Source organism: Cimex lectularius, unplaced genomic scaffold (genome assembly GCF_000648675.2).
Source record: "Cimex lectularius strain Harlan isolate CLEC.00 unplaced genomic scaffold, Clec_2.1 scaffold97, whole genome shotgun sequence".
In the NCBI taxonomy this organism is placed as follows: domain Eukaryota; kingdom Metazoa; phylum Arthropoda; class Insecta; order Hemiptera; family Cimicidae; genus Cimex; species Cimex lectularius.
Window position 1 is genome coordinate 430,340 of NW_019392672.1, and position 27,410 is coordinate 457,749.

Here is a 27,410-nt window from a genome sequence, read left to right on the forward strand (position 1 = left end):
CGATGTAATTGAAGTGTAATTGAATTCGTGATCCGTGCCAGAACGTGTTGTACGGGAGTAGCGCCATAAGTGCCAGGCCGCTTTTTGACTCTGGAATTCTCAATTAAAATCAAGGTCAAAATTCCATCCCATTACCTCTGACTCAACAGGTATCCAACTTCGGGTACTTTACCTCAATAGAGATTCGCACTTTCGAACAGAACTAGTGGATGATAAAACGTCTTGGATGTTTATTAAAACGTCCGTAAAGTCCTGACCGAAAAGTGCTTCACGAATCAGAATTGTGTCGATACACTTTCAAGTAACACGTCGTACGCGGATCATAACCGTTCTGCTTCGAATCATATAATTTCGACCTACACGATTAATCTTCGACAAGAAATACGCAAACAAAGCTTTACAAATTATTAAAACTCGATGCCAATTCTTCTGGAGTAGGCTAGCTTGGTGTGATTCCCAGACTCATACTGCTGACATAAAACGAATACAAATTAGAGCTTGTAAATATCTTTCTGTTAAATCTCTTAGTTTCTCATCATACTATACAGCCCATAAACTTATTGGACTTTCAGGGGGTCATTCCCCGATATACTGACCCTAGTATACGCAGGGAGTTCACCTACCGCGTTATATGGCCGAGTCGCTAGTATCCCTCTTAAGACAGATGCCCAGGTGTCCTTGCTTTCCTACCAACTGGCTTAGGCTCCGTCAGGGGCTATCGACTGCTAGGTCAATCAGCTCCAAATGCATGAAAATTATTGATTAGCCCGTGGAGTACTGGATGTACCTTCATCGTCCACAGTATTAATAATCTAACGTAAATTAGCCCTTAAAGTTTAGAATTTAGTTTCATTGGATTCACGCCGATTTCTGACTTTACAAAGAAGCTTTTTAACAGGCTTGGTGGATGGATGCCCCAGAAGTTCTTTCTCGGTTTTGTTTTAAACTCCCTAACCGTAATCTACGATTTTATGAGGCGTTTTATGTTCCAACTTGCAGGACCAATTTGTCGTCGACAAAATGTGTCGTCAGAATAGCCGGCCTATTAAATAAGTTTAAAATTTATGACCCATTTGGCGATATTCCGTGAGCTTTGAAAAGGAAAACGTGTTATTGTTTTAACTTATTTACTTTTAATTTAAATTTTAAACGTTGATCTGTAATTTCATATTTCTTATTTTGTACTATATTGTGTTATTTATATTATTTAACTTTATTTTGTTATAATTGTAATTTAAAATTTTCTTTAACTTCTGAAACCTACGTCACACCAGATCTCATCTCACAATTTCCGAATAATCATCGACTAACGGTCACTATTCACCACAAATATGAATTATGTTGACTGTCCTATCCTGAAGTTATGTCTGAGTTTGGGCTAATTCGATGGATAAATAAAAAAAAAAAATTAAACAGATTTATTGCATTCTATACAATCAACAGCAAGTAAAACATTAAATTTAATCAATAATGCTTGTTTCCGTGCTTTATGATTTATTATTTATTATTTATTGAGATATTTGAAAGGTAGGGATCATCTACTGGATAGTTTCAATTGTACACATTGGGTGGTGTATTTTTTCGATGCGCCAAAGTAAAAAAAATGCACTACCTGCTTAAATAGACACTGGTGCTATTTCCTAATTAAAATGAATTTCTTGCAAGCACTGGAAAATATTCCAAAATACCTCCACTCAGGAGAAAGTTGCGTGGGTAAATTACGGTTTGTTACCGATCATCTTGGATTGCTGATCCTCGCCGGGTCGGTCTGTCAGGCGCATTTCTCTTCAGTGTCTGTGTGATTTATGTGATAGGCAGAACAAAATGATCGGTAACGACCAAATTACAGGCTCATCGTCCCTACCGCAAGAAGAAATCTCACACTATTACGGCGGTTTTCGCAGCTTAAGGTTAAACATCTCCCGGCTGGGCAGATCTCCACCATAGTTTATTATGAGGGTGATTAACAGCTTTGAATCTGATGAGCATGTGGAATTAGTTCATATAGGAAGTCACTACCAGAGGATTTAGCGAGTCTAACATCAATACAAACCAATTCAGCGTGCTTTACAATTTGGTGATAATTTCATGCCAGTAAAACTGAGAAATTTTATTTAGATGGTTGGTGGAAAAATGAAAACACGAATGTTCCATTGCATAGTCTTTTATTTTGATCGCTTCGGCCCCAATGGGTCATTTCTCAATCTGAGTCTCTTTCTACAAAATGGACGATTCGACGTGCACTAACACTATGGGTACGACAAAGCAGAAGCGACTTGATAGTTCATTTAAGCAGATGGTATTTTGTTTTTCCTAACGTATGTGAAAAATTGTGCCCCCTTATATTGAAAATAATATATGTATTATGTGTTTTTTTATACAAAGGTTGTTCTTAATGATTATTTTGGTAGATGATTTTTATATTGTGCTTACCATGAAAGGGTATTAAGACAACTCAAGTAATTATAGACATTTTTTTCGAAATGAAACATTTGTGTCACAGGCGGGATTCGAACCCACGACTTTCGGTTAAATACGCCGCCGCTTTATCACTTGAGCAACCGTGACTTCGATCACCCCTGCCACAAACTTCCCATTTCGACTCCCCGTTTTATTCCAATTGTAAGCAAATCGCGGCTTCATATAGAAACACTTTTTATTGACGATTGTACAACATTAGTGGGACTGTCCTTTTTTAAAAAGATAGTTCCTACTCACAGTAAGTTGTTTTGCAACGATCCGGATTTCGAGCCTTTTAGCTCATCATCAGGTTGAAGGACTTCTACAACCACGTCTCTCAACATGAATTGCCAAAGTGAACCCGCTGATACCTCCGCCATGGCGCTCAATTTGAACGTGCGAAACGCAGAAATTATAACACAAATAAATATTATACTAGTAAATACTTAATATTATTAAATTACTATAAAAATAATAACAATTAAAATAAATTATTTGGATGTTTGATATTATTTATGTAACACTATGTAACATTCTTGTATTTAGATTTGAATTGAAATTATGTTTCAACAAAGGGAAAGAACTAGATTGGTTTGAGAAATTTGAAATTAAAAAATGTAAAATTGAACATGGTGATAAATGCATTAATAATATAACAGATTTTGATCTACCTCCCATTTTAAATATGTACATAAATAATATCAAACATCCAAATAATTAAACTAATTTATTTTAATTGTTATTATTTTTATAGTAATTTAATAATATTAAGTATTAACTAGTATAATATTTATTTGTGTTATAATTTCCGTGTTTCGCACGTTCAAATTGAGCGCCATTAAAAAAATCAGCTGATAATTGGAACGTCGCGTTGGCGGAGGTATCAGCGGGTTCACTTTGGCAATTCATGTTGAGAGACGTGGTTGTAGAAGTCCTTCAACCTGATGATGAGCTAAAAGGCTCGAAATCCGGATCGTTGCAAAACAACTTACTGTGAGTAGGAACTATCTTTTTAAAAAAGGATTGAAAACCACACTCACTCCACCATTTATCATTTCTATTGTATTAGTGGGACTGTATACGATTCACAGGTGTGATTCCACATTAAAGATGGGCGACCGAATTCACAGTAGCTCAAGTGGTAGAGCAGCGGCGACTTAGCCGAAAGTCTTGGGTTCGAATCCCGCCTGTGACACAAATTTTTCATTTTAAAAAAAGTGTATAATTAATTGAGTGATTATGTAATTAAGCATAAGCTGATAAAAATAATTAAAAAGATGGCATTAAAACTTTAAGCGAAGCATAATCTGTTTTGTAAATATATTATTTTTTAAATTAGTATTTCATCTATTTACTTATAACAACATGTTTTAAGTTTTTAGATATTTAAATTCACCAAATTGTTATAAAAGTTTTAATTAATGAAAATTATATTTTCAATATAAATGTGGTAACAACTGAGGAGAGACTTATTTTCCTGTGATTGTCTTTTTGCAAAACTTAAATAGTAATGTATATAAATAAGTATATCTGTTCAGTTTTTACCATACAAATTCAATCAGTATAGTCAAGTAAGTGATTTGTTTTCGGTTATCTCCCCCATTTTATAATTATGTTCTTTTAAAGGTTACTGCAGAAGACGGGATAAACTGTTTATACATTCTAAAATCTTGACGTTTGAACCGTTCATAAGTCAAGGTAACGGTTATCTAGGATAGCTCAAGAAAGCAAGTTGCACAGTTGGATTTGTTTCATACAGAATTTAGATCCTGTTTCTAGCTCAGTTTTAAGTAACATTTTCCAGAGAAGTAATTTTTCCAAGCCCTTTAAGAAATAATAACTCCTTGATTTCAGCGGTAATGAGTGTTATTATCTTGAAATCGTTCTAGTATTACTTCATTTAATAAAGTCTAATGGAATCGTTTTCAAAGTGTAACTAAACACCGTGTTCCACGGGCTGCACCGGTACGTGAACTGTTTTGATGAATGCTCACGGCTCGATGCTCTTCGGTTCATTATTCGGAAATGAACCTTTTCCGGTCGCATACGACCTAATTAATTGCTAGTTTTTTCGCACGCCATCCGACAATTAATGCCTCCTTGCGAAACGATCATCAAGGGCAGTAATTATATTTCCCCTTAAGAGATGTAATATACTTACTCGAGAAAGAACTGAATTCTCAGCGGTGAGGATTGGGTAAGTCTATATAAATACTATGTAGAATACTGAATAAATCGAAAAGTACTTTTTCACTCATTTAACTTCGAAGCCATTATGTATTTTTTATATGCTAAAATTTGAATGTTTGAAACAATTAATAGACATTTTGTACATAGGTATTCTCTTTTACTTTAATGTAAATATGGTTTTCAATATTTCAAGTTTTTTGCTCTTTTGTCATTAGTTTAATTAGTTAGTAGTTATTTGTTATGTAACATTGCGGTTAAATGCTTATTACATAATGCTCTTGCAGTCAGCTTGGAAGACACACCTTATGTTGATGTTCATAAATGTTTAAAAAATAATTATTAATTTCTTTTTTATTTTGTTAAATAATAAAACACATTTTTCCACATCCTACATGTTGTATGTTTGTTAAAGGTAAACAATGTCTGTAAATCCCAGGCCCTGAAGATGATCTCAATAAAGACCGAAACGTTAACACGATAAAGAAAATGTTTTTCTGAAACATACATTACACCAGACCGCATCTCACGATTCTGAATAATAATAAAACACATTTATTATTATTAAGAACCATTTCATATGTAAAAGCGTGAGATTTCTTGGTGAGGACCTAAGACTGGACGTTGTCGATCATCACGGCCCATTAACCTTATCAGTTTTGCATTTCGCCACCTTTACAGTGGTGGAATATCTCGACAGATGTATCTTTTTGTACGTTTGTGAACTGTAAAGGAAAGAATAGAAAAATCAATTTGTCGGACAATTAACACCGTATTATATGCAATTTTGTCGTCACGTAACAAGGTCAATCAGAAAATGACACAATGCAGATTGCCTTTTAACGCAGGGCTTCCCAAACTTTTTAGCCAGCGGACCCTTTTCACAGAACTAAATGCAGCGGACCCCTTGCAGTCAAGTATTGAAAATTAGATACTTATAGTGTATGTAGTAAATTAAAGTTTTATAAATTAGCATTAGCCAGTCCATTCCTAATTAGATGATGGAGAGGGATATCACTATGAAAACAAAAATTAGATTGACATACTAAAATTTAATTACAAATAATTAATATTTATGGAAGGTATTGGTTGAGATAAAAAAGTCAGTGTCACGAGCGGTTTTCGAACCCACGACCTTCGGCTAAATACGCCGCTATTCTTCGATCCAATCGGACACTAACTTCCCACCTCAACCTCACCTCTCGAATTTTCGAAGTCACGATAGCTCAGGTGGCAGAGCAGCGGCGTATTTAGCCGAAGGTCGTGGGTTCGAATCCCGCTCGTGACACTGACTTTTTTTCTCAACCAATACCTTCCTTAAATATTAATAAATTGAAAAATGTTAATTGGTCAATCGGATCACGAACTGCAATGGATTTAATTACAAAATCTGGAACACAAAAATCAAATTGGGCAGAACGGAATCAACAGGAATTCAGACAGAAAAACTCGAGCCTATTTCAAAAGTATTAATTTGAACATTAATGATTAATGAATTTTTGGGAAGAGTAAGGTTGTTTTAGCCTACACAATTTGGACATGGAATGTTGCCATGAAAATCACGACAATTTTTATTTAATTGACTTTTTGTTTATCTTTTTTTATGTTGTAATTTTGAAGTTAAATTATCATTACTATTAATGAAGCAAATGTTATTTTATTTTCAAATAAACAATAATTTACTTAGAAAAATTCGTATTTTGTATTTGTTTCAATTGTTGAGTCAAGAAAATTTTATTATTTCGATTTTTATTATATAAAAATGTAAATAGTTCATTTGCCAAACAAATAGTTGGAAAAACTAGCGCTGCTTTCGCCATAACGAGTAGTAGCTTGAAGACAGTCGCAGCGTCTACGTCGTATAATCTAACGTTAACAGGTTGGCAAAAGAAAATATTTTAATTCTTTTTTGTATGATTATTTTTATTGGGATTTTTTTATATTTTATTTCGAAAAATTGAATTTTTTAGAAAGGAATATAATTTTTTTTGTAATTCGGATTTGGTTTTATTTGTATTATTTCTACTGCGCAGCAAGGATCTGCTGAATATTATTTTTTATTATTGTCCCATTTGGCAGTGTCCGAATAAAAGATACCACATACCTTCATTACAATGTTAGTTTAATTTTTGACAGCTGGAGACGGAAGTCGGGTTCAGCATTTAGACAGCTTCGGTATTTAGTGTTGATGGCTGTATAGATAGAAAATCCGGATTCGCATAGTTAAGTTGTAGCAATAGAAGAAGTTTTCCTTTTTCAACGAGAGGTTGAAATTTTTTGGTTTCCGGACGGAGTTAAAAATGGGGGTAACTATCGGAATCGAAAGTAGATTTCCAGTGGAGTTTGAATTAACGTCTGTCAAACATTCGTATTCACTTGAAGATAGGTTGGCTTTGTCGAAATTGAACAAGGCTTGACCATTCATGGTCTTGTAGCGTTGTATCTCCAGATGTTGGGAAGTAGTGCTCAAAAGGCATCTCCCAACTTCGAAGGTGTTTAAATATTTCATCAATCAACGTGCCACATTCGCAAGCTAAAGTTTGTTTTCTTTTAAAAAATTATTTAACACTGGAAAACACCGCATCGTCCTTTTCTTCAGATTCAACCTACAATTTGATTTTTCTTTTGAAGGCGAGAGCTGACGACAAATGGTTAGCATCGAAAGTTGTGATAAACTTCCCTTGCAAAAGAAGGATCTTCTCATTCATTTTAATGAAAATATCTTATAAATACGACAGTACACATTGTCATTTTTCATCATTGAGAACGTTGGCCAATTTGGTATTGTGGACAGTTGATAAGACTTCAAAACTTAATTTATGTAATCGCGAAAGTGCAAGCTGGGAATGATGAAGGCTTTTTTGTTTTGTGAACAATCTTGACTTCAACGGCCTCGACTTGATATAATTAATAATTTGAACAGACTCATGCAAATTTTCTTAAAAGAGGCTGGCGTTTATTTCATATTTAAAATATGTCTGGTGAGAACATAATTTCTGCTGTTGCAAAATAAAAACATTCGTTTCAGTATTCATTGTTACTAGTTTTTCTCCGTTTATTTTTGTAATAATTTTTCTCGATGTTCGCGGACCACAGTTTGGAAGCCCCGCTTTAACATATGATTCTTTTTTGGTTCAGGGCAATTATTGGACTTTATATGTGTATATGAAGGAAAACGGAGTATTGCCGATCACATAAATTCTAGACATTGCCCCATGTACCATGACTGGAATAATAAGTTGTCAATATTGTGATTTTGTATTATATTTAGTAGTGTATACTTAACGACAAAGGTTTTGGTAAATTGCCTTTCAAACAACCATAGTCAAATATTTTTTAAAATTAAAACTCATGGATTTCTGATCTCACTTAATTTGTTTACATTAAAATAAATATGTTGTAATAAATATGACGATAAAAATAGGTATAAATATAACGATAACATACAGTTATTTGGAGATCGTGAGATGCGGTCTGGTCGGACGTAGGTTTTAGGAACCATTTGTCCGGGCACTCTCAACACGACACACAAGAATGACACATCTACACGGAAAACAAACACTTTGAGCCCTGAAGATGATCTCAATAAAGCTCGAAACGCTAGCACGATTAAAAAAATGTTTTTCTAAAGCCTACGTCACACCAGTCCCTATCACACGATCTCCAATTAATCATTAACTAACGGTCACTAAACACCACACAGATGACATATAGTTTGAAATAACCAGCAAAATCGGAGCGTCCGGTTTTTCCTTGTCTTGCAGCACTTTCAATTGTTAAATCAGTTATTTTTTTTTCAATTGTAAACAATTTATAAAATGTACAAGTAATTTGACCGGCATTATTTTGAGACCAGCAATAGTCCGTTCTCCCCCATATATTGTTCTATTATTATATATTATAATATTCTGTTTAGAACAAACTAGTCATATAAAATAAAAATTATTATTATCAGTTTAGCAAAGAAAACTAGGACAGTATTAGAGCATTGAAGGAATTTTTATTATTTTAATGTTGATGTCTGCTCACGTTAAGAGTAAGAAAGGTCCAGGAGAGCTAACTTTGCGTGATCAAGTAAACCGATCAATCAGTCTGTGACGTAATGAACCCTCAACATCCGATCAACTCCGGTCAGCCTGGTCCGCCTATTCTCGCCCGTTTTGTGTGTCGCAGTTATTTTAAGAGCGTTGAAAATTCGTGTCATTTGGTTGTTTGCATGTAGCACGGATTCTGAACCATCCATCTAGAACATCTTCATATGAAAGGTCTTCTGATACAAAAGATCCAGAAAAACTAGAACTTAAAAAAGTACTGTTGAACATAACTAAACTGAAAACAACTTAAACTTCATTTTAAAGAGGTTTCAAGAGATTTGCAGAACTTATTCAACATTATTGAACTTTGTGTTTTCATTTTTGTATAAATATACAACGAAATTATTTATAGACTTGGGGATCGTATTATTATAAAATTATACACTACATTTTTCTATTTTCCAACTCTATAAATCAAATATATGCCAATCCCGATATTTAGATCTCGTTCCATTGTCAACTTATAAATTAATTTTCTTGCAAACTACAACTTTTAATATTAATTATTTTATTATTAAGTAACCAATAACCCAATTGATTATTAATAATTGTTGAAGTTGGGGATATATTCCTCGAAAGTTGACGTAGACTTAAATGTTTTGTTTTGTTTTCTACCAAATTTCTTATTCCTGATTTTTGTAATACAAAATTATAATATGGTTGGGTGATATCAATTATAGCAAGATAAACTCTACTGGTATTTAAAGCTAACGCCTTTTGAATGCATCTGCTTTTTCGAGTCGGATAGGGTCACAGTTGACCTTTTGATCCGCTTTATGAGAGGCGATGTTTATGAGGAGAAAAAAAAATCATACCGCTTTAAATCGACCGTCTCTGAGTGGGGCCTCTATTTAACGCGTTGATTACTGTCTCGTGATAAAAATCAGGTTCTCGTGAAATAAAGTGCCGCCTTGTTCTTATCGTCGGCTATGCTAAGTGGGCCGACACAGTAGGACCGTTGATACTGTCTAATAGACCGAGGGCGAAAAAAAGGTTGCAGGACGAAGAATGTACAGTGAGCATGTCAATTAGATGTTTACCGACATCCCTAATGGTATGACATTTACACTACAATAAGCTAATTACATTTACAACTGTAGCTGAAAAGAAATACATACACTGATGGGCAAATTTAACGCACCACCCTTAAATTTTAATGTGTTTAGGTATATTCATATTTTGCATATAAAAAAAAGTTTTGGTTGTAAAAATAAAACTTTTAAAAAGTAAATGTTTATTTCCTAATTCTTAAAAAAATGCCTGAGGAATTATTTCCCATTCATCAAGAACAGCTGTTTCCAACTCTTCTAGGGTGTTATGACCTGGGTTTCGCCGTTTTACTCGTCGTTTAAGTTGGTCCCATATACGTTCGATCGGGTTCAAATCTGGATTTAGAGTAGGTCACACCAAACACTCAATTCAAAACTCATTCAGGAAGTCATCCACAATATGTGCTCTATGGGGCCTGGCATTAGCAAAAATCTCTCACCGATGTGGGGGCACTACATGTTCTTCGATTATGTCTTGTAAGTACCTCTGGGAAGTTAGAGTAGTTTTCACAACAATTCGGTATGGGCGTCCATGGAAATGACACCCCAGAACAGCAATGACCAACCGTGGAATGCCACCTGGGGAACCATACAGTATACACGTATCTTCCTCCCGAGCGTCTACATACGAAATTACGCCTCTGTGAAATAGGACTCGTCTAGAACTAGAAAGGAACCATACAGCATGAGCGTACCTATCTACTATGTAATTACATCCATCTGAAGATTTAAGGCCAACTCTCATTTGGTCTGTAAAGACAACTCGTTTCCAATTCCAATGTCCAATTCATGCGTTCCCGTGCGAATTGAAGCCTGTACTTTTTGTCAGTTGTGATAAGAAGAGGTCCACCAGTCCCATGCCAGGCCCTGAGGACATTTTCATGAGCCTTCTTTTTACAGTCCTAGAGGAAATCGAAACATTTCGGACTTGTCTTATCAGATTTCTTATCCACTTCCCGTAATGCTGCGGTTTCGTAGAGCCTGATGGATGAATCTATCGTCTATCTCGTCTGTAGACCTAGCTCAACCCTGGCCCCTAGCCTTCTACTGTGAAGCCATGTTTCTTCTGAAGCGCCGAAGAACCCTTCCTATGTAGAGTCGATGTTTAGGCGTAGCAGGATGGAAGGGCGAAATGCTACTTTTTGTTCAAATTGGATTAATCAGTACAAAAGTAAATAAAGGAAGTATACAAAGCATTATTTACTGCTTATTTTTATTACGATAGCTCCTAATTACTTGTAAGTAATGTGGAAAGATAATGATTTTAATTTTAAACTAAATAAATTGAATGGTGCCTTAAATTTGTCATCAGTTTATACTATTACGTATATAAACAGTATTTACAAAACTTAGCACGTGTCTGTGATTCATGATCCATTGTCATTACATATTGTATTATCAATGCACGTCCTCTTGCTTTATATTCTCAAGAATGTATGACTATTCGATTGCTTCTGATCATTCTAACCTTTTTTTTGTTTTCTTTGTATTCTACCTGCAAAAAAGAAAACTGTTCTGACCTAAACATACAGCGAGAATACGACGCCGGATGACCAGAAACACATAAACAGCTGGCAAACCAAAAATAAAAATTTATTTTCGTTATGGGGCGTTTTTATGTTGAAGTGACAAGATAAGTAATTAATAAATAAAAGAACGGCATGACAAACTAATTGTGTTATCAATAATAGTCGTTCTTAGTGTGATAACATAAAAAAAATCGGCACCGACATTGATGTTCAGCAACATGACCATCGCTCCAGACACGCCGATTTTCCTTGTTGGACGCGTTCATTGAATATTGTTCGTGACAGGACAAGTCGACAGAGGGAAGTTTCCCTGGAGATCGTTCCGATAAAAGGAATTGGACCCCACTGTCACGGAAAGCCCGGAAGCGTTAATCCCACTTTATTTCCTTCAAAAATATCAAATTTACGACGACGGGAATCGGGTCCACCGGCTTAACCATGCCTTATTTATTTACACGGCAGGGGAGTATAAACAAAATGTCCTCTCGCCGTCCGGACAAGGGGATTTGCCCCGCTGAGAAGGAAGCATAAATTTGGGGATTAAAAATCCTAATCCCCTTCCTTCCTTGGCTTAACACTTGCCGAGATGGGCTCAGTCGACGGTTGGGCAATTAGATGCCGGGGATACCAGTTAGCCTTGGACCGTCCCGCCACGGCCAATGGCCATTTGTATCTTCTATTAAAGCCGTAAACTATTAATTGAACCGGGACGATGGTATTACGAGAACTGAGGCCATTGTTCTGCCTCTTTCTCGACCAACTCTATAATTAAAACTTGAATTATTATCGCCTCGGCAAATTTTGTAGGAGTTCTAGTTGTTCTGCTTTATTTACTGGAAGAAAAATCACGCAAATGTCTTTTAAAATCTGTAGTTATAGACAATAAAGCTTGAGAAAGTACACAAATAAATATCCAATAAACCTGTTATTACACTATCTTGTAACAAAAAACCCCTAATGATTTATAAACTTTTATAAAAAATAATTGGCTTTTCGTTCTTTACTAACAAAATAAATATTCTTTAAGATATCTTTTCAATTAAATATTTGTAAAATAATTTGATGCAATAACAATTTGTCTCATTGGAAATTTAAGTATTTTTCAATGGTATCAACGAATTTTGCCAAAACTTTTTAGTTTTGTATTTATCATTGTTTATTTGAAGTAATGTCGTGATATCTTAAAAAATCAGAAAAAGAGGAATAACTTCGAAACTGAGGAGATTCGGATTATAGTTAATTAGGACTTTTTGGTCCCATTTTGAATGAAGAATCTACTGGTAAAGTTTGTAACTCGAGTATAGACTAGATATTTTCCTTTTGTTTTAATAATGAAGATGCAATATTCCAAAGTTTCCAACCTTAAAACTCGATCTTTATTATTAAAATAGAATACTGGCCCGAGGAGCGCAGGGCGATAGAGATCGGAAAGGGCGAAGACCGAGAGATCTGTTATGATTTGTTTCTCACAGCCCGGGGCCGTGAAATAATTACAAGCTATCTCTGGTCCAACTCAGTGCGGAGCGAGAGGAAGATAATAGGCGAGCTAAGTTAATTTGTAACCCGCCTAGGATTATGCCAAACTGGTCCGACGGAATAAAACCTTGACGGAAATCTGTTGATGGATTGTACGATTTGGGCCAATTAGGGGGGGTCTTAAGTCCCTCCGACTCTACCGATTAAATAGATGGAATTAATTACACGTACGTATTAATAGCCGTAATTGAGGATTTCTCCTTTGATGGAAGGGCTTTTAAGGACGAATTTGCTTGAGAAAAAATCTAATTAACAGCGAAACTCCACATTTACGTACACTGAGAAATTTGGTAAATATGTGCAGTAAGGATCTCCTTATTTACAATTTTTAAAATACAATTATTTACATTTTCATAAAAAAATTATATAATGATGAAAAGAACGGTATACATGTCAATTGATTGATTACATGCTTCCATTGCCAAGCCGTCATTAGTACAAGGATAGATTGCATAGATCATGAGTTCACTGATGTCAACGTTCTCATGGAGAGGTCGACATGTTCTTACTTTATAGACATGGCGATGGTCACAAACGCTTAGCAGTATTTAATACTATTATTGAGAAGAAAGAATCCCGAAGGATTTATACGTTGAAAATAGGAGAAGTCCTAATAGCACATAATCTTGAAAGATTTTTGGAAGAGATTTCAGCTTGATCTGATATTTAGTCAATTATACAATAGAAGCTCAAAGAAGGATTTTTAATCAATGCTACTGTGCAGTCTAGAAGAAAGGAAATTTACGGATTGTATACCATTTTGTCAGACGTACTACGTATTGGGTTATCAGGAAAATAATGCCGGTTTATGGTTATAAAATTTTTTATTAATTAAAATACCACCCATCGCTATCAATAAACTTTTCGCAAAAGTGATAACAACTTCTCTATACCCTGTGAATAGAATGTTGAATCTTTATTATTAACAAATTAGGTAAACGTATTTTCTAACGACTTTAGATCAATAAATTTTTTATATTGTAAAATGTTGTCCGAATGTCTTAAAAAAATGGTAGTCAGCAGACGAGAGTTCTGGAGAATAGGGAGGGTGAGGCAGAACATCATAACCGAGATCCGACGGTTTTCGTGTTGTCAGATGTGAGAACATTTACGGCCTTTACAAATTGACCAAAGATGGCATCGATGCCATTTTCTGGGACATTGCTTCAATTTGAGAGCAATACATTTCGGCATTGTTTCACCAGGAGTCAAGAAGCTGTAGTAAATCAGCCCACTAAAGTCATCACCTTTTTTCGATGAACTGGGAGTTTGGAAAATGTGATGCTTCTCCTTTGTCGAACCACTGTCCAGAATGTCTGCCGATATCGTTGAGAATCCACTTTTCATGACAAGTAACAATTTTCCAATTTATTAATATTTATGAAAGGTTTTGGTTGAGATAAAAAGTCAGTGTCACGAGCGGGACTCGAACCCACGACCTTCGGCTAGATACGCCGCTACTCTATCTACTTGAGCTATCGTGACTTCGATCTGCTCGGACACTAAATTCCCATCTCAACCTCACCTCTTAAATTTTGCCTCCTTTTTGCCATTTTTCGAATGACGTGTAATCTATTTGATTCTCGGCGACAAATTTTTAATTTGATACCTTTCATAAATATTAATTAAAAGAAAAGTGTTAATTGGTCAATCGGACCACGAACTGAAATGGATTTAACAAGTAACAATTCTATCCAGAAAAGGTTCATTTCTGTTTCGGCAAAGAAGTGTTTCGCAATTTTCATAAAGATGATTTTTTTGGCAGTCATTTATTGCATCAGGAGTACAACTTTCGAGCTTTTTCACCTTTCCAATTGCCTGAAGATTGTAAGCGACGGTCGATTTGCTAACTGAAACATTCTCGGCAGGTTCTCGAACATTTGCTTTGGGATTTTCTTCGACCAAAGCTCTCAGAATATCATCATCAGGGGAAAGAAATCCTTCCACGACCTTTTTTGTCTTCAAGGCGAATGTTTTAAACCATCTCTGAACGGTGCTAACACTGCCTTGGCCTCAGACTTCATTATTGTTTCTGGCTGTTTGAGCTCCGACTTAGTTTAAACTCGTAAAACTTAGGCCAAAATTACGACATCTTAGTAAAGACTGAATTATTCTCAAGTAATGAAATGGTACTGAAGTTCGTTTCTGATTCGGCAAAGAAGTGTTGCGCAAAATGATAACGATGATTTTATTAGTTGTCGTTTAATGCATGAGGAACCAAACTTTCGAGGTTTCCAATTGTCTTATAGTAGTAAACGAAGGTCGATATGCTAACTGAAAGATTCTCTGCAAGGTCTCGAACATTTGTTCTCGGATTTTCTTCGACCAATGCTGCTAGAACATCATCTAACTTCTAGGGATCAACAACATCTAGGGAAGAAATCCTTCCACGACCTTCCTTGTCTTCATGGTTGATGTCTCCCTTTTAATTTTTTAAACCATCGCTGAACGGTGCTCTCACGAAAACTACCATAGCTCCAGACTTTATTAATGTTTCTGGTCGTTTGGGCACCAGTCCGACCGCGGTTAAACTCGTAAAAAACGAAATTACGCGAAAATCACGAGTTGACGTCTTAACGATGTAGGTAATGAAATGGTACTGAGGTAAACAAACATGTTTGAATGGAAAATGATTAAAAAGTGCTGACATTCGTTCAAACGTAAACAGTTATATAGTTGTATAAATGGTTAATTGAAAGAAACCATCAAAACCTCCATTACTTTCCTGATAACCCAATATTTAAGGCGTTAGAGTTGGAGAAACTCATAAATAAAAACAGGTATTGGATTAAATAAAAGTAATAATGGTACGCTGTAGAAGGTTGAGACCAAAATTCGTACTGACCTGTGATCCCTAAGGTGATCTTGCCGTCTGAAAGCTTTACCGCAGATATCACAAGAGTAGGGTCGCTCGTCAGTATGGGTCCTCTCGTGGATGAGCAGATTATAAGACTTGGTAAACTGTCGGTTGCAGAATTTGCAAATGAATTGTTTCTTTGGCCGAGCAGCCCTCCCGGGGGCCCTGAGGAGTCGGGCCGGATTCGGAGCCGGTGGAAACATCGACGCGGAGGGCGGTGGGAAAGGAAAAGTCGGAGGAGCAGAGCCACCCGGAAACAGTGGATAAGCCGGTGGCGGAGGGAGCAGAGCGTGCAGGGCCAGTTCTTTTCTTTTGTCGGCCATCATCGCGACCAGCTCGTCGCTCGGGGCTCCGTAAAGCCGGACGCTCCTGGAAGGCATAACGGGAACGAAGGCGGAGTCCCTGTGCATGAGGTACGGACCCAAGGATCTAGTCGCTCCTCCTCCGTCCTCCCGGTTTCCTTCTTCCCCGCCGCTTCCACTGCTCGGCATTTTTGCCCTGAAACACACAAAAAACTAATAATTATATACATATTTTAGCTTCAAAGCAAAATTATTATTCCTCCGACATGGCATTTCAGTATAAAGATACGTAATGTAGCTTGATTGTTTTTGATCATACTGCCTATTCTCCCTAGTGGCCTTTCGCTATTTTCAGTAGGTCATACCCCTCACACAACAATGTGAAATTTATCACTTAATAAGAATCTGATGTTTAACAATTTGTTGTCAGTTTAGGAGCCCTTGATAATTGAAAAATCTCACTTCCTCTGCAACCTAACCGAATCTGACCACACTAGTCTTCAAATCATGGAAAGCGCATTCTCTTTTAGCCTGTAATTTAAGCACTTTGGGGGCGTCGGTGGCCGCAACTGTTTAGGCGTTGATACGGCGCTCATCATTGTAAGGTAAAGGTCCCCGGTTCGAATCCAGCAATTTTTCAAAAACACCGGCACCCCAAAGGTTGATATAATCTCTGCTGTTGCGAACCCTCGCAAAAAAAATTTTAAGCACTTTATCCCTGATGTAATTAATCAATGTTTTTAATAAGAAAATGAAGAGCTTAATACTTAAAAGAATAATTTTAAAATTTCGTTCAAATTTTTTGAGAGTGAGTTGGAATGGTATTTTGGAGATAAATAACTCAGTCGATTCGGCAATGAACAAATTTTCTAAATTGTTAAATCCATCACAGTCTTTTTGGGTTATTATGAAAAAAACCGTTAATCTGAAAAGTTGGATGACAAAAGGATCAAATTCTATTAAAAATAGGGATAAAATGTACAGGAAATACACTTAAAAATCCTTCTTTAGATAGTAAATACAACAAAAGTATCGAAATAAGCAAACATTAGTAGGTTAAATCCAAGTTCTGTAAAGAACGAATAGGTAATTCACAAAATTATTTTAAAAATAATGAATATGAATGAAACAACAAATAGTTCCATGTAGTCATAAAATTAATTTGAATGAAGTGAATAATAAAATTTTAGCCAATACTTTTAATGATTTTTTTCATCGATTGGTATTAAAAAATTGATAGTACTTCTTCAAATTTTACTAGAGGGAATTTTCTTCGGTTACTTTACAATCATATTTTTGACATTGACCTAATGCCTTCAGCCATGTTTATAATTATTTTATTGGTTATTTATAGCAGTTATTTCAACCAGTTGGTTTAACAAATCGACCAAAGCCTGATAAACGTTGAAATTTTCTGTACTCGTTAAAAATATGTATTGGGCTGGTGCAAAAGTAATGCATGTTTTGAAAAGGCAGACAAAATTATTTTTAATTTTTACAAAATAAAGAAAGTTTATTGGAGATATTTTCCATCACAATCTATTCATCCTGGACAACTTGTAATGAGTGCTTTTATTCCGCTGACATAAAATTTTCTATGTCCATTCACAATACAGTCTTGGTAGGCGTATCCTCTAGCAATCTGTCCCTCAATAAGAGATCAAAATGCCGACAAAAAGTTGAAGTCTGTAGGCGAGAGGTGATATGGAGGGTGCGGTAAGGTTTCGTATCCTAAGTCCTCAAATTTCCGCAGGGTTTGGCCAGTGGCCTGACGTTATCGTGAAGAAGAATCTGCCCCTTACGGTTTACCAATGGTGGACAAAGACGTTGCAGTTTCCCGTGCATTTTGTCAATTTCTTCGCAATATTTTTCTGCTGTTATTTTCACCATTATTCAGGAAATTATACTGACCAACCCCAGCAGTATAACATTTTTTGGATGCAGATTTGGACTAATAATAGTTTCAATGTTCAGCAAATTCTTGAAAATGGGATATTTTCTTCTAAACTTTAACGAAGGAACTGAATGTTTTCCTTCCAATTTAGTCTTAACCCAGAGTTTCAATATAAAATCTAAACACTTTCTGGGCCTATTTCATACAATGATGTACACACTATGATGCTGTGTATATAGTAGTAACCGTGCTTTACTATCACGTATACTATGTACCAATACTGAGAGATCTGTTCTCTGCCTTAATTGGCAGTGCCTGTTTTTCCTCATCTCATGCGAGCAAGCATACGTCGTCTTATTTTTTTTTCGTTGTTTTAAACCCGGCATATTTATCCTTTTCCTCATCTCACTGGCTCAATTTGTTTTTAGCTTTATTGGGATATTGTATTTTGGAGTCTGTGGAGTTTGAACCTGTAGTTTTCTCGATAGGCATACCAAAATGATCGGAATCGACCAAACTAACGTGCGTTTAATTGTGGTTCTGGCCCGATAGGTGAGTATGCTTTTTGGTTCCAGTTTTTAAAATAACTGTATGTCACTGCTTATTATACCTGTAAGTTTGTTAATTATAAATTAATATCTGTTTAAGGACGACAACCCCGGAGTTGTCTGTTGATAAAAAAAACGTAGATCTTATCTTGAATCCCTACGATTTGAAAACATTCCGCATGAATAATAAAACATATATACTTTAAAGATGACGAAATGTCGGGTATGATGTACTAGACTATAAATGCAGATGCTTGTGGACATAGAAAGAGACATGCACATACGCCATGAAAATACAGGATCCTCTCATCCTTTTTGCAATGGTGCATATTTTCGTATCATCCATTCGTTATTTATCAAAATAAATAAGTTCCTTCTGATTCTTGTAAGCCGACTTAACGAAATGGAATTATGTTCAATCGGTCACTAAGTAACCATGCAAACCTTAGGACAATGTTATTAATACAACTAGTATTTAAATTTATGCATAGAATCGTTTTCATCAATCAAATCGTTTAAACACACAATCAATTAAGGTTTCTAGTTGAGATGACAAAAAGCTAATGGCACGAGAGGGACTCGAACCCACGACCCTCGGCCAGACACGCCGCCGCCTCACCACCCGAGCCATCGCGACCTCGATCCACTCGGACATCAACTCCCCATCTCAACCCCACCTTATGAGTTTTCCCTCGTGGCGTTTAAACAAAGTTTCATCTTTCAACCAAAATCTGTATTAATTTAAACAGGTCCATAAATAAAAGAAATTGATATCTAGGTTCTAAAAGAAGGGTGGGTCAAATAAACCATCACCAACCTAACTTGCTCTAAATCCCTCTGCTACATTTTCGTTTATGCATCGACCATTTGTTCTTTTCTAAGCTAGATTATATGCCCGACATTCATCAGGATCCTTTCTCAATATTGTGGTGGACCAAAGTTCAACAAAAACAAGCTGCACAAAATTCCGACAGCCAATAGAAACTATCAAATCTATCCATAACAAGAGCAATGAGAACAACCCCATCAGCTGCCATAGAAAATATCCAAGAACAAACGAGACAAATTAACTCAAATATGTAGAGTTATAGATTTTAAAAAAAGCAGACACCCATTTATAAAAATGGGAACTTAGAATAACCATACTTTAAAACAACCCATAAAGTTACTAAAGGAAAAGAAGAAATCAAAGGAAAACTCGAATATGTCTACAGTATTCAGGTGGCTCCAAAACAATAAAGAAATCCGGTGAGGAAACTTCTGTGCAACCAAAATATGAGCCGTTTTCAAGCAGATATTTGTGCTACTACTGTTTGTACAACAGAAAGTCTTTACAGGATTTTTTGACCAAAAAAACAAAAAATTCCTAAATCCTTAAGAGATCAGATAACCAATGTGCCTTAAAAGCAATGCTCTCGCATACAAAAGGTAGGTGACTCCAACCCGAAACTCCAAAACCTGCAACAGCACAACAGTCTATCAACATCAGGGGTGCCAGAGCACACGAAGATTTTGGGTAATGATCTAGCAGACCAACTGGTCACAAAGGAATCTGCAAGATTATAATCGGGATAACGAGGTCAAATGCAAAATTCTCTATTCCAGAATGGATCCATACTAACGTTCGGCTAACTGCATCAAATTGATAGGCTAATTTGTTTGAAGAGGGGTCTGGAACTTGGTTAGATTTTTGTTGGGATAGTATTCACCTGTGGCATATATCACTGGAAGTCGTCCGGTGCCCGAACGTTACTCGTCAGATTTCAATTCACTCAATTGCCCAGATACGTGCGTTAATGGAGGAATGTGGATTAGGGAGTTCACGATAAGCCCCAGGGCAAGACGGAAACGTGCGCGCCGGAGTCATTATAATCTCTCGATATATTCATTGGGCGAATCTTCAACATTGAATCGGACCGCATTCATCATCAACAACAATGGTCCAAGTCGGGTTCCTTTTAGTTTTGCGTCCACTGTCGATCCCTGAATGGGTTTCTGATTGGGTCTAGACGGTAGTCCTTGGATTTTTTTACCTCGTACCTATCGGAGAGGCAAAAAACGGTTTATCCAACTCCTCCGACCCTGGAAATCTCATACAACTGACTCCTTATTTACCCATTATCTCTGGAAAACGAAGCGACGTTTTTTTCTCAACAGCACGCGCTCCATTGTTCCATAGAAAGCATTTCATTACGGAACATATTTTTGTGACGGACATATAATTTTCAACCTAATCTACCCAGACAACTTGATCGCTTGCGATCGTCCTGGTCTGTCAGATCAGTTTCGGCATTTCACCATGGATTGTGGTGAGCTTGTGTCAAACCAGCGATAACAGTTCTTGAAATCATGTTGGCGTTAAAATTTAAAATGTCAATATATCCAACATTCCGTAAATGTTGTGAGAGGTTTTGACTTACGGCGGACCAGAACGGTAGGGATAGCCAAAGTAAAGTATAAGAATAAAACCAAAAGAAAAAGACATTAAGTATTCTCTAAAATAGTGATAAGTATTACACTCAAAATAAACAATAATTTAAAAAAAATCCTACTTCACTTCGTGTATATCATAACTTTAAAAAAGGGTAAACATCATTTCTCAATGTTTTTGATTGACTGAGATAGGCTTGGTACAATTGATTTTTCCAGTGATACATATAACTAAATTCAAAATTATTATAAAACAACAAATAAAATCGAGTTTTCAAATTGGCCGAAGAAACGAAATCATGACAGGTTTCTCTTCCAATTTCACTCTTTGCCCCTTAGGCTCCCTAAGCTTGTAACTCTTAATTTAAATGTCGCCTTTTAAATTAATGTTTTGCCCGATTTACTGGCGATATTTACCGTCTCGGGTAGCCCAAAGCACTCTGTGCAGTTAATCTCAATGTTGTCAATATCAGTGATAATGTATTCGGCACATATCACTTTTCTTAGATAGACGGGCGAAAATAAATAGAACTGTTATTATTTATGGGTCCGGTTTATGATGATCAATAAATCTTTGTTGCGATGCTAATACAACGCGTTTATCTAATATCCCTAATTAAACTAACATTCTCATAAATTGAGAATTATTTATATCAACAATAATTTGTCTGCTGTTATTTTCAACCGATGCTGTATATATTTACTAATGTTTTTATACTAAAATCTCCAATAAGCGCGGAAGATACATTCATTTGAAATAAATCTGAAAAACAGAAATTCAATTAGATTCGGCGAAAAATGTTTGTTCTGGTCCTGGAGGTACGGATTTGTTGAACGCGTCCGTTTATTGGTTTTTTGGTTCTGGTCCGTTTATTTTCGCTGTTTCCATCGGAATCGACATTGAAAGTGACTTCATGCAAGGCATTAAATTCTGATAAAAACGTAATGGAGTTTGGTTTTGTTCCCAAAGGAGTTGAATTACATTGAGTCAATAAAAACCATTATTATACAAAGATAATCATCACCTTAATAAATAAACAATAACATCAATATGAAAAAAAGTAAAGTAAACGTGTAGTATACGTCAACCTTCACTTAGTGAAAACAAAAGGATGAAGAAAAACTGTCATATAATTATTATATTAAAAATCTATTTAAAAAAAGATAAATTTCTATGATAGCTCTATTTCTACTAAGAATAGTTTCTTAGATTTTTATTAAATTACCATTATTTTCCAATAAATAAAAAATGAAATTTCCAGCCAGATAATAAAGCTACAATAAGGTAGGATACGGACCACACCAGGCAACTAAAATTATAATAGATCTATGATCCAATCTATTATGACAAGATTGGTTGAAAAAACTACAAAATTATTTATACTATTTGAACCAGATTTCTTCATCACATTTACCAAATTGTAGATTTACACGAGATGATACATCTGCCGAGGGCAAACATTAACAATAAGCGGTCTAGGATGTAAAACTTCACCAATAAAACCAAATCATTTTGCGTCGACATAGTCTGATTCATTATAATAAAATACCCAACAAATATCTATTATGCGTTAGATATTTAAGTTATGTCAACGAAATTTGAATAAAGTATTATTTTATACTATCTAGCCGAAGATCGTGGGTTCGAATCCCGCTCGTGCCATTAAATTTTTTTCATCTCAACTAAAAACCTTAATTAATTGTAATATATGAAAATAGTACAATAATGTCGACAGAAGATGGCGAAATGCTAAAACGAATATGATAGAAACTTAGCAAAAAAAAGGCAGACCAGTAAGCACATTTTAAACTTTTCACATGGAAAAAAGTCTATTGGGTTGTCCATACAAATAATGCAGGTTTTCTTGCAATTACCCCTTTATATAATAAACTGTGTTCGCGTAATTTCGTTTAACAGTGGCCAAACGGCCAGAAACATAAATGAAGTCTCCGGCGATGGCATTGTCGGTGAGAGCACTATTCAGAGACGGTTTAAAAAAATTCGGGAGGGAGACTTTAGCTTTGAAGGCAAAGAAGGTCGTGGAAGGAGCAAAACTCGCAGAAAATCGCAGAAAAACTGTTCCAGAATTTGCAGAGAATATTTCAGTTAGCAAATCGATCGTCGCTGACCACCTTAAGACAAATTGGAAAGGTGAAAAAGCTCGAAAGTTGGTTTCCTCGTGCATTAAACGACCGCTAAAAAATCATCGTTATGAAGTTTTCGCAATACTTTGCCGAAACAGAAACGAACTTTTCTGTTTAGAATTGTTACTTGTGATGAAAAATGGTTCAGGAATTCGTACAGTGGTTCGACAAAGGCATTTCCAAAGCACCCACTTATGTGACTCTTTGGTAGCTTCATTTTGGCTGATTTACAACAGCTTCTTAAATCATGGAAAAAAAACAATCAATGCCGAAATGTATTGCTCTCGAATTTAATCAATGTACCAGAAATTGGCATCATTGAAACCATTGTGGTCAAATGGTAAAGGACTATACTTTTACATTTCCCCATTTCTCACACACAACACGAAAAATGTTGGATCTTGGTTATGAGGTTCTGCCTCGCCCTCCTCATTTTCTCGTCTACAAACTACCATTTTTTTCCAAGACACTCGGACAACATTTTCCAATATAAAAAATTTATTGATCAAAAGTCCGTTAGAAAATGCGTTTACGGAATTCGTTAATAATAAAGACTCAAAATTCTATTCAGAATGGATAGAGAAGTTGCCATCACGTTGGAAGAAGTGTATTGAGAGTGTTAATTAATAGTTAGTTAATTAATAAAAAATGCCTAAAATAATTTAATTGTTTTTATTTGATATCCATAAACCTGCATTATTTTCCGGACACCCGAATATATAGATAACATTGCTCTGGATTATACTCGTAGAACCTGGTAGCGTCCATTCTCGCTGCACGTTTCATCGGAGGCAGCATAAAGACGCCAACCGAACATGGGGAAACATTGGAAATGACATTTTATGATTTTCAACGGCATTCATCTAAAGTGATAAAAATATATTGTTGTTTTATTAACTAAATGTAGCAACTATTTTAAATTATAGAAATTCCAATCTAGAGGTTGTTTCTAAAAATTGTAGCAGCGATGGAATAAAATATAGAAAACAACAAGACATGATTGTCGTCTGATGATTTATTTTACGATTTTACATAGCTTAATTATTGATACTTTGTTTGAGTAGTATTAAGAAAATAATTCAAGTTAGTTAGCTGTATAATCAGCGATTGTATTGCCTCTTGTCATAACAACCGTTTGTACAGGCTGTTGTTCAAAGTAGCACGATGCTGCTAAAAGTGACAACCAAAACAAACAGCAGAAATAGGAGGACACATGGTATTAGAAAGTACAGTCAAACTCCTGATAAGACCTGGGATATTTGAGCAATTACTTTAAAGGTGTCATATTTAAGTGTGATTTGCCCACATATAGGTATATATGTTTTTAGATATATATATATACACACGGTTTAACAATTACCAAAAAAGCAATAGTTTGTTTTAGTATAGCCTATTATAAAGTAGTTATTAAGCCTAAGTTTTCTTCATTTTTTAAACGTAATCAGATATGTTAAGTTCCGTCGGAAAGGAGATTAAGCTCGGCTTGGCTGCATACGTGTCCTCTTTACCACCTCCCTCTTCGTTCCTCCGCCAGGCTCGCCAACATTCATAACAAAATATCTTAGCAATTACCTCTCGTGTGTTTTCTACGTTTGACAGTGTTTTATAACACCCGATAATAAATTTTCAAAGAATTTTAAGAAAAAAAAAACTAGGTACAATTAGCTTTATGGTAGATTAGTGGGCCAAGGACGCAGGAAGTCTCGAGTCTCTCTAAGAACGGTCTTTTGGCTTAGCGCACTCCTTCCAATAAATAATTTTCCACAGTTATAATAAGTACATGTCATGGTAAGGTAAGTAGGAATAGGGATGAATCTTAAGAAAGTGGCAATTTCCGGAAGCTTAAGAGTTTTAAAAAAATGAAAGTTTTAATATACCTTATGGTATAGATTCCGAGTTCAGCCCTAGCATAACACACTAAAAACACACAAGTTCACCAACACAGTCAACACGACAATAGAAACTGAATCGGGTGGAAGCGATGATGTCTTCGGATGCATGGACAGACTCTGAATGACTGATTTCGAGGTGGGGTACGACGTGCAGTAGTGCTGCTACCTTCCAACTCCTGGGCCAACCAGGAACCCGGTCTCCCTTCCCAACCCAGGACCACTGTTCTGCCTCTGGGTTGCTCATGGTTTTTTTCCTCATCTTATTTTCTTTTCTTTTACTCCGTTTCACCCGGTCCTTTGGTCGGCACGGAGCCTTTTACCGGGAGCACTTCCTTTTTTTCTCCTCCACGCTTTTCGGCCCGGTGACCCGCCGTTTTGAAATTATTCCACCGCTCTTTTTGAACGATGGATGTCTTTAACTGATTCCATCTTTTTCCAATGTTACGAATGTTAGATTGATTTTTGACCTGTGGTAAAAAGACAACCTCATTTATAATATGGAATTACGCTAGACTGTGTCATTACATTAGAAATGATTACTTTCAGACGCTTTGCGGATGCCTAGACTTGACGAACCTACAGTGTCAACTCCGACATTCTGGTCCGCCTATTCTAGTTGGTTTTGCATTCAGGCACATTTCCGCTTATCTGACCGTCTTAAATACGAAATAATTATACAACATTAAGTTTTATTTGTTTGTCCCTGTTTTCATTTCATATTATCTTTATTCTTAAAACTTTCTCAGTGGCTCCAAGTCAGGCATTTGAGTATGGCAGTCAGGGTCATAACATTAGAGTAGGATAAAGCCAGCGTGAAGTCCCAAGAGGACTGATTGGAAATCACTCAACGATAGGAAGGGTCCTTCAGTGCTTCAGAGAAACAGGGCTTCACACCAGCAACTCAGGACAGGGCCGACCAAGGTCTACACCATATAGACCGGAGAAACGGTAGGTTCATCCATCATCAGGCTCTATGAAACTACATTATTACTGAATGAAATTATTACGGAAATGAGATTAAAAAATCTGATAAGACAAGTCTGTGAAGTTTAATTTTCCTCTAGGACTGCAAGAAGAAGGCTCAATGAAAATAACCTCACGGCCCGGCACTCGGCTCGTGGATCTCTTCTTACCACAGCTCAGAAAGCGGCCAAGCTTCAATTCGCACGGAACATTGGAAGAACAGTTCTCTTATCTTACAGTTGAGATGATAGTTGGCCTCAAATCATTTAAATAGGCGTAATTTCGTATGTAGACACTCGGGAGAAAGGTACGTCCTTGCCGTATGGTTCTTCAGATGGCATGTTGGGTCATTGATGTTCTAGGGTGGCATTTTCGCACCGAATTGGTTGGGTATGCGAAGGAGATCTCTAACTTCACAGAGGTCGGAGAACATATAGTGCTATTTGTCCCCATATCGGTGAAGGATAATGCCAAGCACTATAGATCACAGTTCAATGAGGTTGGAATTGAGTGAGAGAAATTGTGGCCAGCTTAAGTCAAGATTTGAACCCAATCGAACACATTCGGAACCAACTTAATTGACGATTACGACGGCGAAACCAAAGTCCTAACACCCTAGAAGAGTTGGAAACGGCTGTTGTTAATGAATGGCAAAGAAATGGCAAATTCCTCAGGATTTTACCAGAAAAAAAGAAAAAATGAAAAATGAAAAAATGAAAAAATGAAAGAAAAAAAAAGAAAAAAAAAAAAAAAAAAAAAAAAAAAAAAAAAAAAAAACAACGCCTAGCACTTGTTTTGTCATTCTTACGTACGCTTGTCGATAGTTCATCTCTGATCGTCTTGGTTTATCTATTCCTCCATCATCAATTGTTGGTTTTTACAATGATTACTATTTTGTTACTTCTAGAAGCACCCGTTAACTTTTATTAGGTGATCACATGTAATTACAAAAGGAGGATCTGAGCTTGTCATTGCATTGTTGGGTGGTCTGCGTCTATCATACTTACTGATGCACATATTCGTCATACTTCATAGATGAGTGGACAGACATAAATGTTACAATTGTAATGCTTGAATTTGAGATATAAATGTAAATAATATATGAAACAAAAATAATACATTACATCAAATAAACAACTATTACATTTTAAAGTAAAACACAAAGATATATTTTCTTCACGTACATGTAATCAACTCCTGTGCTTATTCATTTAAGCAAATGGCCCAAAATCTTAAAGCCAAAGTAGTGAAGGCAAAAATATAATTGGCTTGTTGGATATTTGAAATATTCAATATAAAATTTAATTAATCATCTTGGGAATGGTACTCAACACAATATTTATCTAGGTAAAAAATTCTAGATGGTACATAAATTCAACATAACAGATAAAAAAAGTCAATGTTTTGGGTTCTTGCCTGTTACATATTAAACCAATTAATTACCTGTTTCTCATTCGAACGTCGTGTTGGCGGTGGATCAGCGGGGTCACTCATACAATTCATGTCAGGAGACGTGTTGGTAAC

At 35.9% G+C, this 27,410-nt stretch overlaps 1 protein-coding gene across 1 annotated transcript in view; it reads right to left on the bottom strand.

Moving 5' to 3' along the window:
* LOC106667121 (protein bowel) overlaps positions 1-25,128 on the bottom strand; it is a 49,743-nt gene extending 24,615 nt beyond the window's left edge. Inside the window, exons 1-2 of the mRNA XM_014394835.2 lie at positions 24,909-25,128; positions 15,701-16,210 (exon numbers count right to left, since the gene is read on the bottom strand). Coding sequence (XP_014250321.1) covers positions 15,701-16,203 — 503 coding nt within the window. The 5' untranslated portion in view covers positions 16,204-16,210; positions 24,909-25,128. The remainder of the gene's footprint in view (positions 1-15,700; positions 16,211-24,908) is intronic.
* Positions 25,129-27,410: the final 2,282 nt, after the last annotated feature.